This window comes from Amphibalanus amphitrite, unplaced genomic scaffold (genome assembly GCF_019059575.1).
Source record: "Amphibalanus amphitrite isolate SeventyFive unplaced genomic scaffold, NRLGWU_Aamphi_draft 002113F_arrow, whole genome shotgun sequence".
Classification (NCBI taxonomy): Eukaryota; Metazoa; Arthropoda; class Thecostraca; order Balanomorpha; family Balanidae; genus Amphibalanus; species Amphibalanus amphitrite.
Window position 1 is genome coordinate 586 of NW_024883606.1, and position 16,185 is coordinate 16,770.

The window sequence follows — 16,185 nt, forward strand, 5'->3', positions numbered from 1 at the left end:
AAATCGCTCCACAACGTCGGAAGGAAATTTTACCAGTATTACTAATTAATTGTTGGGTCGAGTGCTTATAACAGTGACCTGCACACCTCATTTTGGATTTGATCCGACAAGTGAATGTTATTCAATATGCATACCTATCCGCCGATGCAGTGGCGTAACATTCGACATGGTGATCGCCCTGATCGGTACCTATCTCTGTGGTGCATTCATTTACTCGTCTCCCTGCCGCGGAGACCCCGACCCGCTGCCTGCCCGCCCTCCCGTCCCATTTCACACTGCCGTTTACCTGTCTCCTTGCCGAAGAGACTCGCCGCCCGTCCTCCCGCCCCTGCCGGCGCTGCTGTCGTTGTTGTCGTCGTCGTCGCAAGTACAGCGGCTGTGGCGGCGAAGGCTATGGCGCCTGCCAGCGCCGCAAACCCGGCCAGCGAGCCGAGCATGCCGCCGTAGCAGTCGCACTCCTCCAGCATGCTGCGTCCGCCGGCCGCCGGCCGCGGCAGCGAGACCGGGCTGCGGGCCGCCTCAGCCAGCCGGCCGGCCGCGCCGCAGGTGACACTCAGCAGGCGGTCCGGGTCGACCAGTGCCACCCGCAGCGCCGCCCGCAGCCGGGGCGGCACCAGCGCGGCCAGCGGCGTCGCCTGCTGGCTGCGACCGGTGCCGCCGCTGGCCAGCTGCTGCACCAGCGCGGCGCCCAGCGCACCCAGCGCCGCGCCACTGGTCGCCAGCCCCAGCAGACTGAGCACCGAACAGTCGCAGCCGGCGCGCGGAGACACGGCAGCGCCTTCTGACGGTGCCGGGTGAGGTCGCTGGGCGTCTCCTGGCCCAGACTGACCTCTGCCCGACCGCTGTGCTGCGCCACTCTTGTCCTGGAGCTGGCCGTCGGCTCTGCTACGTTCCCAGCGGACTGCACGCTTTAGTCTGTGTGATCTGATGCCGTAACGAGGGCGGTACTGAGGACGTGGGCTTCTTTGCACACTAAGTTCAAAGGCTCTATTGATTTCATAATTGTTAGAGCCGACTAATTCACGGAACTGATCACTGCCCGTACCCTCATGGGATACTTTTAGTTCACTGATGGCATGAGTGTCCGTTCTACAAGACTGAGTGTGATAACGCACTGTCAGGTGACTACTCGACGGCGCTGAGGACTCTCGAGAGTGCTGGATTGACGGTGCCTGCAAGAAGCCGGCACCGCGTGTCAGCCGCTCACTCTCCGCCCGCACCGAATGGCAGCAGCACTGCACTGAGAGCGCGACCAGCAGAAGGCGGCACAGACGGCGCGCACCATGACCTCATGGTGGTCACTCGGCGAGCGGCGCACTGGCCGGGAGCGCGCTCACTCCGCTCCGCAGAGCACCACGGCACCGAGTCGCCAGCGCTCCGCTCTCGGACGACAGGGTCGTGACGACAAGCGCCGCGCACAACGATCCGCTCAGTCCCGGGTGAGCTGCCGCCCGCACCGATCCTGGCGCGCGGAGCGGGGACACGGGACTGACGCTCCGCTGCCGCCGGAACGCCCACTCCTCGCCAGTGACGTCCTACTAACGGCACGGCACCCAGCGCCGCCGCACTTTAGACGCCCCACTGCAGCTGCAGCTATGAGCGGGTCAAGTAGCCCGTCGCCAGTTCCATGATGTGGTCTGATGACTTTACGCCACTGCTGGGTGACGCGTGCCTAACGCCTCCTCTATATCTTTTCCAAGCGGGTTACTGAAAAACCGAGCGACGAAGAGACGAGGTTTTTTTTCTGGAACACACGGGGAAAATGTATCCGATCTTCCACGAGTGAGCAATGGAAAATCCTCCGACCCTTATATGTAGAGATTTATTCATACTTTTTTAAAATGTTATATTCAAATGTTTTTATTTATGAAAACGTTTCGAGCTGTTTGTTTTAATTCATACATAAAGTGAGCCATAAAGATTTAGGTACCCATCGAAAATCAACGCGCCCGAGACACGAGGGCACTATGGCACGCGCCCGCCGCACAATCTTTTCTCTTATTTTCCTCGATCACTCATGTTAGAACGATGCTGCGCCGTATGTCATTTGCGGTGTCTCAAGGACTAAGTAGACTGGCTTTTTTTGCAGGATATATCAGTTGACTAGGCCCATGGGGCTGCTGGGATAAATTGTGCCCAACATTTTTTAGGCCAAAGAGTGTTCAGCATTCAGCAGCCAACACCCAATGCCCAATGGTGATTCCTGAATTTCAGGAGCGGCGTATGTGCGTTGAGACGACCTCGCATTTCATTAGCGTAGCAAAGACAGTGGACGAGCAAATACAGAATGAGCTACACTGTGTCGCGGAGGCACCGAAGGCGAGAGACAGGTCCGAACGGGCCGAGAGGTGTATTCCGAATGAGTACAGTTTGTCAGCGTCGGTGTCGGCGCAGAGCAGCGGTGATTACAGGATACCGACCGGTCCACCGACCAAGGGCTATATTTGGGTCGGCGGCCGGGCTATGACGCGTTGGGGCGCGTCTCCGAATGACAGCGGGTCTCGAACGTGTGTGCTCTTTACCACGATATAAGAGAAGGGAATCGGTCCCACAATTGCCAGGACTGGTCATTGGATACAAATTTACGATACATAAGTATGCAAAAGATGGCCTACCTATGCCAGTCCATTTGGAAATAAGGTGAATTTATCGATGAGTAATTATTTATGGCGCACCCTGTAAGTCTCAATACAACAACCTTCGGTGCTTCGGTTATTGACCCACCATCACTTGAATGCTTGAAACCCTCGAGAGTCGAGACTCCATCTTTGCATCTCGGAGGGATGCAAAAATAACATATTCTTATCTTTGCATATCAGAGGAGTGCAAAATAGAAATATCCTTGCACTGTAGACCCAATGGGAAAGAAACCTCGAAAGATGCTAATTTCGAAACGAGAAATGGAATAATATCTTTGCTTATGGTGGTCACTGAACATGATTGGGCCGTAAAAGCTCCTGATTAGTGCAAACTGCAAATATCAGCCAAAGCTACACAACTGCTATTTTATTCCAAAACCCCATGTCAAAATTGGTATATTTCTTATAACGGTTACAATAGGTCCCATGGTCCAAATCAAATGGATTTTCGTGCATAAATTACACTCTAGTCGACGATGATTCATGTATCCTTCTATCTGCAGTCAAAGATAGGTATACATCGACAGCACGATAATGACAGGTAATGATATAAATTTGTTAAATGACATGGGTTTTATCAATGACGTTTTAAGTACGGCTCTCCAGGTATTAAGTGGTTGGTTGCCAACATCACAATAAGCGATTTGCATTGATGAATACGCCTAGGGGAGAGCGGGGCCAGTTGAACCACTTTTTATATAATGACATGCACAGCGAGATCTAGTTGTCATATCGAAAAATGCACAATGCCATGAAAAAATATGCTCTTTTGGCTTTATTTTAAGATGTGTAAAATTATGTTTCAAACATATTTTGCTGCCAAACGCATGCTTATAAAACAGCTCTACGCCCGTTTCAAATGACCCCGATGCGAGGGTCAATTGAACCAGCCCATGGGGTCAATTGCACTTATCCTTAACAATGGGATGTTTTCCTCTTTAAGGTTACTTTCTTAAGGAGATATTTTGTCCGGTTTACTTTTCCAAATGCTACATTCAATAGGTCGTTGGAAAGCTAAAAGTGCAAAGTTCCTCAAAATAGGTGACATAAAGTACATAGACTATGGTAAAATAGGCGGGTGAGAAAAATGAGAAATATCTCAGGATATAGTGTGCTTTCAAGCAAGAGGCTGGAGAAAAGGGGGTCAACAATTGAGCTCTATTAAACTACTATTTCAGTTTAAAAGCTCATTTCAAAGGTGGACTATTTCCTTTAATGTTTACAGCCCCTAAACAATAACCATTGCAAAGGTCACCGGGGTCCATTGAACCGGCCTGTGGCCCTGTTTCAGCTGACCCTCAGAGAAGCGTTTCAATTGACCCCATCCGCTCCCGCCATCTCGCACGCGCCGTAAAGCACATGTCAAACGAGCTGGAGGGACGGCAGCATGCTGAATGAAGGGCCAAATAAGGTGTTATTCCGGAGCCAGGAGTTCTTCTTTCAGCAAACAAAGATATATGAGATATCACAAAATATTCATAAGAACGATTTCTCCCAAACGCCGCTCAAAAACACAAAAACAAGTGTTAACCCGCGCCCTGATGGGGGGCCATTTTGGCCCCCCCTGTGGTTTTTCTTAAATAGCGAGAAAACGGCGGCGCGCAGCGCCGCCAAATTTTGGGTACCTTACCGGACTTCAATTTGACACCTTCACACAAAATTTCAAGTCACAGGTCACCTCAGGTCAGGAGTTATTGAGGTCAAACTGAGGTCATGTTCGAGTAAAAATGAGCAAAAAAATGACATCTTGAAACGCTCACCAATTCTACAGTTAACAAGCAATTTTAAAGTTCTTTATGTGGTTGTGTAGAGAAAAGACGGCGCTACAAAACTGCTATCTCGGATTTTCGAAATTTTTGGATTTTGACCCCCAAAAATCAAAAAAATTGATTTTTTTTAGAAAAACTCAAAACAATTCCAAAATTTTTTCGAATTTCGAAAAAACCGGAATATATGAGATAGTCCCTGCGCTCTTCGATATACATACCAAATTTTAGATCGATAACTCTTTTTTTTGGCCAAGTTATAGCGAAAAAACTGTTAAAAATTGATAACGTCAAATTTTTGAACTCAATTTTTAGCAATTCTAGACCTCGTAGCGCAAAACGGAGACCACCATTGAACTCCCCGTGACGAGCTGCATCGAATCGATACCCATTTTATGCAAAAATATGAACTTTGAAATTTGACCTAATTTGACCTGACCTTGACCTGACCTTGACCTTACCTTGACCAAAACGTGACCTAAGCTGGCCCTTAAGTCTGTCTGACCCACATAAGCGCATTTGTCATGTAAAATGGACCATAAAACATGTATCACACGACGCTTTCATATTGTGACCCCCAGTGACCTGACCTCTGTGACCTGACCTGGTATCAGTGACCTCAAATAGCAAAATATGTGTTTGAAGAACATTTCACCATCGATTATTTTCAATGAAATGCATTTTACACGATTTTACAACGCATTTCTTGAAATGCCTGTAAACGGTGAAAATTCGACCTTTGACCTGACCTGTGACGTCATCGGTTTGACCGAGGTCAATGAAATTGGGTCACAAGGTAGTTCCCCGTTGGGGCTATCCAACACCGTTTACCGCTTGTCGCTATGTTGCGCGGTTCTCGAGATCTGAGGGGGGGGGGCAAAATGGCCCCCCCCATCAGACCGCGTTGCTCGGCAGACCCCATCTGGGCGCGGGTTAAATCAAAATTACCGTCCGTTTGCCGCCCAAACGCCGTTGACAAAGAAAGTGGTCGAGCGCGGATGCGCAGTGGTGTCGGCAACGCCATATGTTGCATATATGTTGAAAATAAAGCCATGTTTCATCTGACCCCGTGTTTCAACTGGCCCCGCTCTCCCCTAATGGCTGTTGATAACCATTGCCGAAGTGTGTGCACGAACCCTCTTCTCATTTATATTGAGTCATTTTACAGGAGTGTCTCTGTCATTCAAAGATATTACACCAAAAGCACATAGGCTAACCAACCACTCTTTTGCTGGAGGGCCGTACATGTGAAAAGGCATACCTACCCCTACTTAGCATAAAGAAGACGGCACACAAGTGCAATGCAATCTTTTATTGGTAAATGAAGAAAGATGATCATCATATGATAAATGTCAGGCTCAGATATCACGATAGCTTGGTTCATTAGTCGATAGCGTATTTCACAAGCCACCAGGGCATTTCCGAGCTACCAAGTCATAATACAAGCGTTGGGTTATACGCATCAGGCCCCTGAAACTACCCTGTTCCCGTCAGTTTTATCAAATATGCGGTGATCAGTGCTGATCCCACTGCCGACCGCTGCGAGCAGCCTCTTCCGACGCCGTCCGATGGTGACCGCCTCTGTTGACTCTCCTCCTGGCCCCTCACTCTCTGCGGACGGCGCAGAGCGGCACACGGCCTCCCTCCGGGCTCACCAGGAACGCCTTCTTATCCAGCGGCATCGGGTGTGGCGGCGTCTGCGGCGTCGGCTTCAGCGTCAGCTCCCGCAGCATAGTGACCAGCGCCACCTTGGCCTCGAACAGCGCGAACCGCATGGCGATGCAATTGCGCGGCCCGCTGCCGAACGGCAGGTAGGAGCACGGGTGGCGCTTCTCTTTCTCCTCGGGCAGGAAGCGGTCCGGGTCGAACCGCAGTGGGTCCGGGTAGTACTCCGGGTCCCGGTGGATGGGAAGCACGGGTATCGCTAGGAGCGTGCCTACGTCGATGACCAGGTCCGAGCCGGGCAGCGTGTACTTCTTGGTGCAGACGCGCTCGGTGCGCGGCGCCGGCGAGTAGAGACGCAGCGTCTCCGAGATCACCCGGTCCAGGTACGGCATGTCCATGACGGCCTCGTAGGTGAGGCCGCCGTGACGCTCGACGGCGTCGTCGACCTCCTGCTGGACACGCTGCTGGATCTCCTGGTCCAGCGCCAGGCAGTAGGCGGCGAACGTTAGTAGCGTGGCGGTGGTTTCGTAGCCGGCGAACAGAAACAGGATCGACTGCGCCACGATGCTGCTGTCCGAAAGGATCCGCTTGCCATCCTTGTCCTTGGTGTCCATCAGCAGCTGGAGGAAGTCGCGGGTGGAGCTGGGGTTCTTCTCGCGATGACTTATCGTCTTCAAGACTGCGCTTCGGAAAAACTCGCCAGCCTTGTCAACGGGCGTGGGGATCAGGGCGGCGAGCTTTGCTGAGACACCCTGGACAATGAATTGAAGCATAGATAGTGGATCGAAGTCACTCAGACTTGCCGACATGGCCGCAAACTTGCTATTTGGGTCGGTGAAAGAGTTGCAGTTGATCCCAAAAGCGCTAGCTGCAATATTGTCCATCGTGAATTTCCCGAAGGCTTCTTTGATCTCAACCTCACCCTTGTCTACTTGCTGAGCGTTAATGTACTTCAGCAGATTCTGAGCGTTATCCAGTGTCAGCTGATACATCGCCTTTAGTTTGCTAGCTGAGAAGGTTGGAGACATCACGGAACGTGTTTCCTTCCACTTGGCGCCCTTAAGAATGATCAGCATCTCTTTGAAAAGATCATTTCCGAGCTGGTCGCGCTGATCGGTAAAGTGGTCGAAGTCTTTGATAGTGATGGCTTTAATCATCTCCAGATCTCCCACGAAAAGCACCGGCTTTCTGAGCTCAAAGTAGCCACAATACTTCTTTCCTCCGTGCTTGTGATAGAGCCAGCTGTCGAATTCACCCACCTTCGTGAACGGCGGTCCGAACTCGTTTCCCCAGGGCAGACATGGTCGCGGTCCAGGCACACCGCGCGACTTCCAATAGTCAAAGTTCTTGGTCAGCATATAGTAAACAAACGCGACGATAAGGACTATTACCGTCAGCGGGAGCGGCGAGCAGAGCCAGCGGAGCGCCGCCAGCGGCGCCGTCAGCAGACCCTCCAACATGGCGCGCTCTGTCACACCGTGACCTCTTCATTGCTCGGGGTTACATGAGCAGAGTTAATACGCATTACAAACGGACTACAATGGTGAGCGAATAGGAAAATCCGTTCCTGATACGCATTTACTTGCTCATGTAACCCCGGTAACTGTCACCGGCGGTCCTCGGGGGAGTCAGCGCGCACTCAGTGGGGGGAGGTGTCGCTCCACCGCACCTCTGGATCTGTGTGTCGTTGCAGCTGTCGGGCGGAGGTCCCGTCCGCTGCGCTCTCCCGGTGCGACTGCAGCCGCCGCCGCCGCCCATCTCCGTCAGCGCTGACCTTGGACGTCCCCATCGCGCCGGGCTGTAACGCCCACTGACCCTGGGGTGCCATATTGGCGAGACAATCTGCTGAGTCACGTCTCGGTCTCTACGACATGGCCACAGGCGGAGTCAGTGGGCGTCTGGGATCCTAAATAGCTAAAAGGTGTCTACTTGACCTTTGCTCTAAGAAATAAATTTTACAACCTTAAAACTGCATATAATGTCGAATTTCCCAGATCCCGCTACCAGCAACATATTTGCTACCGGTGCGTTCAACTATTGGGCACGATTCTATTCACCACCTTGACCTGGTCACGGCTGGATCCGCTGGTAGGCAAGGAAGAAGTTTATGCCTGCCTGGCCCGTCGCTTATCCCCGCCCGCTCATAGCGAGATTGAACTTGAATGAGGGCTGTAAACAGATAAGCAGATTCCGTGCTAAGTGTGCTGCGGAACTCGCTGCACCGATAGTTTCGATAGCGCTAATGCTATACCTATAGGACGCTTATGACTCCCGTACAGGGGGGGGGGGGTGGAACGGACCCCCTCGGTTTTTCGCGAATAACTCGCGTAAAAAGCGGCCGATCGCGACGAAACTTTCAGTACCATCGAGGGTAAACAAGGGCTTAAAGCCCTTGTTACACTGCCGAATTTGGTACACGAATGTGCACGAATATGCAAGTCATCCTATGTTGCGAACCGATTCGGGATCTTTCTTCCACGGTCTTGGCATTTCGCAGACCAGTCGGTGCCCACCGCGCGACTTTTACGGTTCGTCACGACCGCCACGAATATTTCATGAAAAATGAAAATTTCGTCGCCGTTCGCCGAACTTATGATAAACGAACATGATCGCCAAACACTCGCCGAGTCACCGCCGACATGTCGCTACGTGCGCCGACTTGTTGCCAAGGTATCGCCGACTATTCGCAACAAATTCGCCATTCATTCGCGATGTTCGCCGAATCATGGATCGGCTTCGACCCGCGCACGATTAGGGGGGCCCCCTTCCGTTGCCTGCAAATCGGGCTCTGTCGGCGAACTGTTCGCCTCTGTCGGTGAACGGTTCGCCGATTTCCTACACGACGTGATTCGGCGACAGGGTCGAGGCCAAATTTCGGCAGTGTAACACGGCCTAAGAGAGATCAAGGTAGATACCGGCTACGAGTATTGTTCTCATTTTCGAGAAAAGAATATGAAACATGGCACCGGCCCATATCACCCGGACCCATACCTCCCGGTGTATTTTGATGAATCGAAAAAACGCATTATTTATTGAAAGTTATCTCGAGATAAAATAGTTGATCCCAGATGCCTAATATCAGGCACATCTAGCAGGCGAAAGGCAATTTCACGTACACAGAGTGAAAAACCGGGTCTAGTCACTGCCCACTGGAAGAAAATTGCCTTTTCCGAAAACCGGCCCATACCTCTCGGGTCTCCCCTACCTACGTCTTGGGGTAAGTTTGGGGAAAAATGGATTTCTGTGCAGTTCGTAGGTACCTACTAGCCTAGGTAGGCATACTGAATACCGAATTAAATTTTTACTTCAGATGGTTCAAACGCAAAAGTTTAAAAATGACGTTGGGCCGCTTTTGTTGTAGCTCGTTTAATTCTACACCTGTTTCTGTTAACCCGCGCCTCGCTGGGCTATTTAGCCCGCGCGCCCTGCTGGGGGGAAGGGGGGCAGATTCTGCCCCCTGTCAAACTTCCGAATCGATGGTCGTAGAAAGATGGGAAAACGGCAATCGGAACACTCAACAAGGCAGATCTTAAGAGCTGATTTTTTTGCTTTAGTAGGTCAGAGGTCAGGTCAAGGTCAGGTCAAGTGTACAAAATGCAAGTTTCTGCAGTATCGGCCTTGCACCGTGGTTGCCAACGAATGGACTGGGACTGAGTGCCCAAAACGTGTTCTTGGCTACCAAGACAATATTCGTTGCATACAATATCATGCAAAGGTCAAGGTCAAGGTCAGGTAAAGTCACCAAAAACGAAATATAGAAAAGGCCATGTGCGCACGTATTTTATGGGTCATTTTATTCATAGAATTCAATAGGCATACTCAATAAGTGATATGGACCACATCTGGATGAATTTCAGGTTGAGGCCAGTTCAAGGTCAGGTCAACTGAGGTCAAATTTTGAAGTTGGTTGTTAACCCGCGCAGGGCCGGTGCTCCGCGACTTCCGCGCCGGGCCGGGGGAGGGGGGTTTCTGAACACCCCCCTGTCTAACGTGGCTCCTGGGCCACGTATAGCGACACGCGATAAGCGGTATTCGAAAGAGCGTCAAAAATCATGACGGAAACACCTCAGTCATTTTTCGGGTCAGGTCAAAGGTCAGGTCGCCAGAGGTCATCGAAGGTCAAATGTACAGGCCATTTCAACAATTTTGGGAACTGCCAACGGCTAACTCGGGAACCAATAGAGCTACAGCGCCTCGAAAAAGCGCTTTCGATAGCCCTTTTACAGGCCTTTCTGCGTATTGTCCTAAGATTTGACCTCAGGCCAACGGTTTAGCCTCCAGAGAGCAAAAAACTGTAAAAATAGCCCTTTGCACCAAAAACAGCTTTTCGGCAATAGGTTTTGATTCAAGCAAGCCACGACATTACTTTTGACAGCATCGTGTTCCTCTCGTCGAGACGCGTCGAATGGACTATTCGCTGACCTTGAAAGGTCATTTTTAAAATTTGACCTCAGGTCAAGGTCATGACCTGACCGGAAAGGGTCATGTTGCATATCAGTCGATCCGCATCATCGAGCTGAATACATCTGACGTGTTTTCATCGCTCTAGCACGTCTCTATCAAAAGTTAGAGCCAAAAAACTGCTGGTGACCGTTTGTGACCTGAGATGACCTCAGGGGCACACAGAGGGGTCACAGGTGCATTTTTCCGATTCAGTGTGTCATGTTTACTCATGAACCGATGTTTGAGAGGGTTTTGAACACCATTCGTCCACAAGAGGCGCATTTCAATTTTCTCCCATTGACTTAGGTACCTATAGGTAGGGTATGGTGCCTAATTAGCGACCCCCTTAATTTGAACCGCCATTGCTCACGCTCTGTGGGTGCCACTGTATTACTGGCTTGATTTTCGGAGAGATCGTTCATTTTTCTATTAAAATATAGTCATTTTCTGCCCCAATATTCACTAACTTATTTGTAGTGAGCATTTTGGCAAACCATTGCAAAAAACGCTAATAGGGAACGCTTCCCGATTAGCGACCGGGGAGGGTCGCTAATAAGTCTATGGGTTTCCCCATATTAAAAATGGCAAAAAATGCGACGCCTGAAAAGATGAAATGTTATCTCAAAAAGGTAACCTATACGCAAAGCACTCAATCACTCGAACAGGAACGGTTATCCAACACATTTACGTAAGTAAAAACTGATCAAGTGATGCACCGAAGGCGAAAAGAAGGCGGAAACCCAAATTTTGCGGGCTATCTCGTATGATATTCGAGGTCCGCGCTGAATTCGGCACCCCTGCAGTCCGTGACAACATTTGACATCCCCTGCCACACATTGCTAGCTTCAGCAACACCTCATTTTCATTTCTCACTTTTCCCCTTTCTTTTCCTTCTTGAGCTATTTGCGACCATGTCAGGCGCAAATAGGAAATATGAGTTGCGACACATTTTTAACCGCCATGCTGTGCACAGTTAAGCGATTCACTATGGTAAAACGCAATCAATTGAAAAAGGAATGTCGATTCAGAATAAAAAAGATGCATCATGATAATGTGCATCGCTTTTCATCAGAGAGGGCCCAAACACACACGTTTTGGATAAGAAACTCGTCATTTTTATTTAAACTCACCTGAAACGTCCCACCAGAAACATCGACAACCGTAAAATAATTTAATTTGATAACCAAAGTATGGCTGACCTTTTGACGATGTTTTTACCCCGTTTTCTCCTGCCAGTTTTTCTGTAAGGAGGTAGGTCGCAAATCGGAAAGGGTCGCTAATTAGGCACCTTACCCTAATGGAGAGGTCGCAAAATTGACGTGACCTTAGGTCACCGATATCAAAATTCCGAGATAAATATTTTGTACATACTGTTATTCTTATCAATCGCTAGAAGTTTGAAGGCGATCGTTCAGAATTTTGGATTTTTTTATGATTTTCCCCCAAAAGTCAGTTTTTTTAAAAAATAAAAATAGGTATTGGGCTCAAATCGAAAATTAAAAAAAAAACAGGATGGCAATTTGATAGACAAAGTAGAATAACGTATAACTTTTTGTTACGTCTTGATTCCTTTAAAAATGAAGATGTTAGCGGTGTTTGAAATTTTGCCGTTTTTTTTAGGCGAAAATGGCGGACATGACGTCACTTAAACGTCATTTTCTCAAAAATTTTGTGACGGATTTCGCTCAATTTTTCAGGGAACGTGTTACATTAATAAATGATACGGTAGGTACTGAAAGTTTGACGTCGCTGGCGTAACGTGTTTAGAAGTTATTGGCGAAAAACGGGAGGGGGACAGCTTCTGCCCCCTCATTATACGCATTACGCATTTTAGTAAAAATTTCATAAATAGGTATAGATCTTTCAAATCCATTTTCAGTACGTTTTTGACATCGCACAGCTGACAGCAATATAAATAGCACCATCGTGTTTCTGAGCTCAAATTACATCTGATAAGCCCCTTTTTTAAAATGTAAATTTCATGTTCAAGATTTGACCTTTTTTACCTGAAAGTGCCCTGACCTCAGGCAAATTCAGCTGAAATTGACCTCAAATGACACAGACGACATTGTTTTCGAAATCTTTGAGTAAAATGGACCATAAAACATGCGTCACGTGACCAATACATGATATAAAGTTTCCGTGACCTAGGATAACCTGGCTTTGACCCTAAACATTCAAAGTACAAGGTCGGTACCCTCAGAGTATCTAAGGCATATATCAAGGAGTACGTAAACAAAAGCCGGAGGCCAGAGCCTAAATTGTGGACAAGCCAAAATGCTAATAGTTTTTACTTTTGCCTGACCTGTGACGTCATCGGAGACCCAGAGGTCAATAAAATTAGGTTTCGCTCGACAATTTTTCCAGGGCTATCAGACACCGTTTAACCCTCGCCGGCCGAGGGGGGGGGCGGGTGCCGCCCCCCCCCATAGGGTTTTTTTCGCGATAGCTCCGAACACGCTGGCGATAGAGAGCTGAAACTTGGCATACCTGACCTTTGATCCAAGCCGGATCTTTTGACACCAACCGCATTTTTGGGTCAGGTCAGGTCACTGACCTATGACGTCATAAGTGAACCTCTGCACGGTCTTCAGATGTCGCAACTTCGCAACGCCCTCACTGCCAGAGGAGATGTCACAGGGAAATGAAACTTGCAGGATCTAGTATCCATTATGAGTCCCACAACTTGTATATCTCGGATTTTTCCTAAAGGTCATATGAGGTCAGGTCATTTTCGTGACCTCACCATTATAAGTCAATGGGGAAAAATGAAAACTGCTATTCTGGCGCCGGGAATGATCTCCAACTATCTCAAGCACACAGAATCGTGATTTGATGCACTCCTTGCAAGGTTAGATGCGTCACTTTTGCAATGTTGACCTTGCGTGACGTCATTTATGACGTCATCAAGGTCATATTAGTTTTTCGTCGATAACTCTTGATCAAATTGAGCTAGCGAGTCGGGAAAGCCACCAATGGACTCAGGAAGACCTGCCGAATCGAATGATATGCGACATGACCTCTTTCGACCAACTTCGTGACCTGGGGGTGCTGACCTGACCTTGACCTGAGGTCAACACCCCAAGTTGACCTGACCCGGACAAAAAGTATATCATTCGACGCGCCTGAGCGAGACGAACACGATGCTGCCAAAATCGGCGCTCTGCGGCCGTTTTTTGCGAAGTTATTCACCAAAAACTGAACCGTACCTTGGGGCACTTGACCTGACCTCAGAGGTCACCGGTTGACCTAGGACCTTAAAATCGGGTACCAATCTCTGCGTCTCGTAACGGCGCACACGCTCGTTTTTTCCGCGACGCGCTAGCTCCACCAGGGGCGAAACGGCGAGGGGGGGTCGTACCCGCCCCCCCTCGGCCGGCGCGTATGTAGAAAACCAATAGGTCCGGCGAGGGTTAACCCGCGCCCTGAGGGGGCTGCCGAGCAACGCGGTCTGATGGGGGCATTTTGCCCCCCCCCCTAAGGTCTCGAGAACCACGCAACATAGCGACAAGCGGCAAACGGCGTTGGATAGCCCCAAAGGGGTACTACCTTGTGACCCAATTTCATTGACCTCGGTCAAACCGATGACGTCACAGGTCAGGTCAAAGGTCGAATTTTCACCGTTTACAGGCATTTCAAAAAATGCGTTGTAAAATCGAGTAAAATGCATTTAATTGAAAATCATCGATGGGGAAATGTGCGTCAAACACATATTTTGCTATTTGAGGTCATTGATGCCAGGTCAGGTCACAGAGGTCAGGTCACCGAGGGTCGCAAATTAAAAATATCATGTGATGCATGTTTTATGGTCCATTTTATATGCCAAATGCGATTATGTAGGACAGGCAGCCCTTGGGGTCAGTTGAGATTATGTTTTGGTGAAGGTCAGGTCAAGGTCAGGTCAAGGTCAGGTCAAGGTCAGGTCAAGGTCAGGTCAAGGTCAGGTCAAGGTCAGGTCAAGGTCAGGTCAAATTAGGTCAAATTTCAAAGTTGATATTTTTGCATAAAATGGGTATCGATTTGATGCAGATCGTCATGGGGAGTTCAATGGTGGTCTCCGTTTTGCGCTACGTGGTCTAGAATTGCTAAAAATTGATTTAACCCTCGCCGGACCTATTGGTTTTCTACATACGCGCCGGCCGAGGGGGGGGGGGGGCGGGTACGACCCCCCCCTCGCCGTTTCGCCTCTGGTGGAGCTAGCGCGTCGCGGAAAAAACGAGCGTGTGCGCCGTTACGAGACGCAGAGATTGGTACCCGATTTTAAGGTCCTAGGTCAACCGGTGACCTCTGAGGTCAGGTCAAGTGCCCCAGGGTAGGGGAAGTTGGGGCAATGCCGGAGTTGGGGCAAAGCCGAAATTCGAGATATTTCTAAAACCGTACGACATGGATGCCACGTCTCAGTGATGCTCTGAAGCTTAAGTGACTTCAATTATCGCATGTTTGTTACGAGTCGTCATTTGGAATACTTCGGCTGTGAGGGCGCCAAAAGCGTTTTCAAGGTACGTTTCCCTTGTACTACATGCGCCCTTGAAGCTGCATTTCTTACTCATTATGCTACCGTTTGTCTGGCCAATTCGGTCAAGTAATCTTCAGCATGTCTTTGCATAAGTGTGCTGCCTATTTGAAATTTATACAGCACGTTTAAAAGTTATGGATCTGCAAATGAAAGTATGGCTGGCTGGGGTAATGCCGAAAACGTGCAATTACGCACGTTAAAGCACGCTACGTGGACTTTACTGAGCTAGAATAGCAACGCGTATTTTTAGTCAAACAAATTACACTTTCAGCCGGCACAACGGCCTGTTACCTATAAGGAATGATTTACCTGGTATTTTCTTATTATATCACACAATTTTAACTTCCAGTGTGCACCAAGCGTCCTCAAGCTCTTAAAACGCGTGTCAGCTTTGATGAATTTTGGATAAAGTTTGAGATAAATTGGCAAAACATCAATGTCGGCATTCCTCGTAGATCATTTATCCCATTTTCGGCTTTCCCCGCAGTCCGGGGCAACGACGAAAAAGTCAGTTCTTTGATATTTTTAGTTTTTGCGCTTAACGGTATGCGAATTCATCAAATGCGCCTGGTATGTTTGAAAGACAAAAGACTGGCCTCTCGAATGACGCCAACAAGAATAGCTTATGTTGTCTACCTTGCGTGCTACGGGCGTCAGAAAAAAAGTATTCGGCGTTCCCCCAACTTCCCCTACGGTTCAGTTTTTGGTGAATAACTTCGCAAAAAACGGCCGCAGAGCCGCGATTTTGGCAGCATCGTGTTCGCCTCGCTCAGGCGCGTCGAATGATATACTTTTTGTTCGGGTCAGGTCAACTTAGGGTGTTGACCTCAGGTCAAGGTCAGGTCAGCACCCCCAGGTCACGACGTTTGTCGAAAGAGGTCATGTCGCATATCATTCGATTCGGCAGGTCTTCCTGAGTCCATTGGTGGCTTTCTCGACTCGCTAGCTCAATTTGATCGGGAGTTATTGACGAAAAACTAATATGACCTTGATGACGTCATAAATGACGTCACGGAAGGTCAACATTGCAAAAGTGACGCATCTAACCTTGCAAGGAGTGCATCAAATCACGATTTTGTGTGCTTGAGATAGTTGGAGATCGTTCCCGGCGCCAGAACAGCAGTTTTCATTATTCCCCATTGACTTATAATGGTGA

The 16,185-nt window shown here is 49.1% G+C and overlaps 2 protein-coding genes across 2 annotated transcripts; both read right to left on the reverse strand.

Moving 5' to 3' along the window:
- Positions 1–286: 286 nt before the first annotated feature.
- LOC122376361 lies at positions 287–7,859 on the reverse strand (the record flags this gene model as incomplete). Its single annotated transcript, XM_043356185.1, has 2 exons — positions 7,740–7,859; positions 287–1,172 (listed from the first exon to the last, which is right to left on the reverse strand). Coding segments are annotated over exons 1-2 (1,006 nt in total), but the record flags the coding sequence as incomplete, so codon positions are not given.
- LOC122376365 (cytochrome P450 9e2-like) lies at positions 5,542–7,819 on the reverse strand. The gene has a single exon (XM_043356187.1). The coding sequence runs from the start codon at positions 7,528–7,530 to the stop codon at positions 6,010–6,012; it is 1,521 nt and encodes a 506-aa protein (XP_043212122.1). The 5' UTR covers positions 7,531–7,819; the 3' UTR covers positions 5,542–6,009.
- Positions 7,860–16,185: the final 8,326 nt, after the last annotated feature.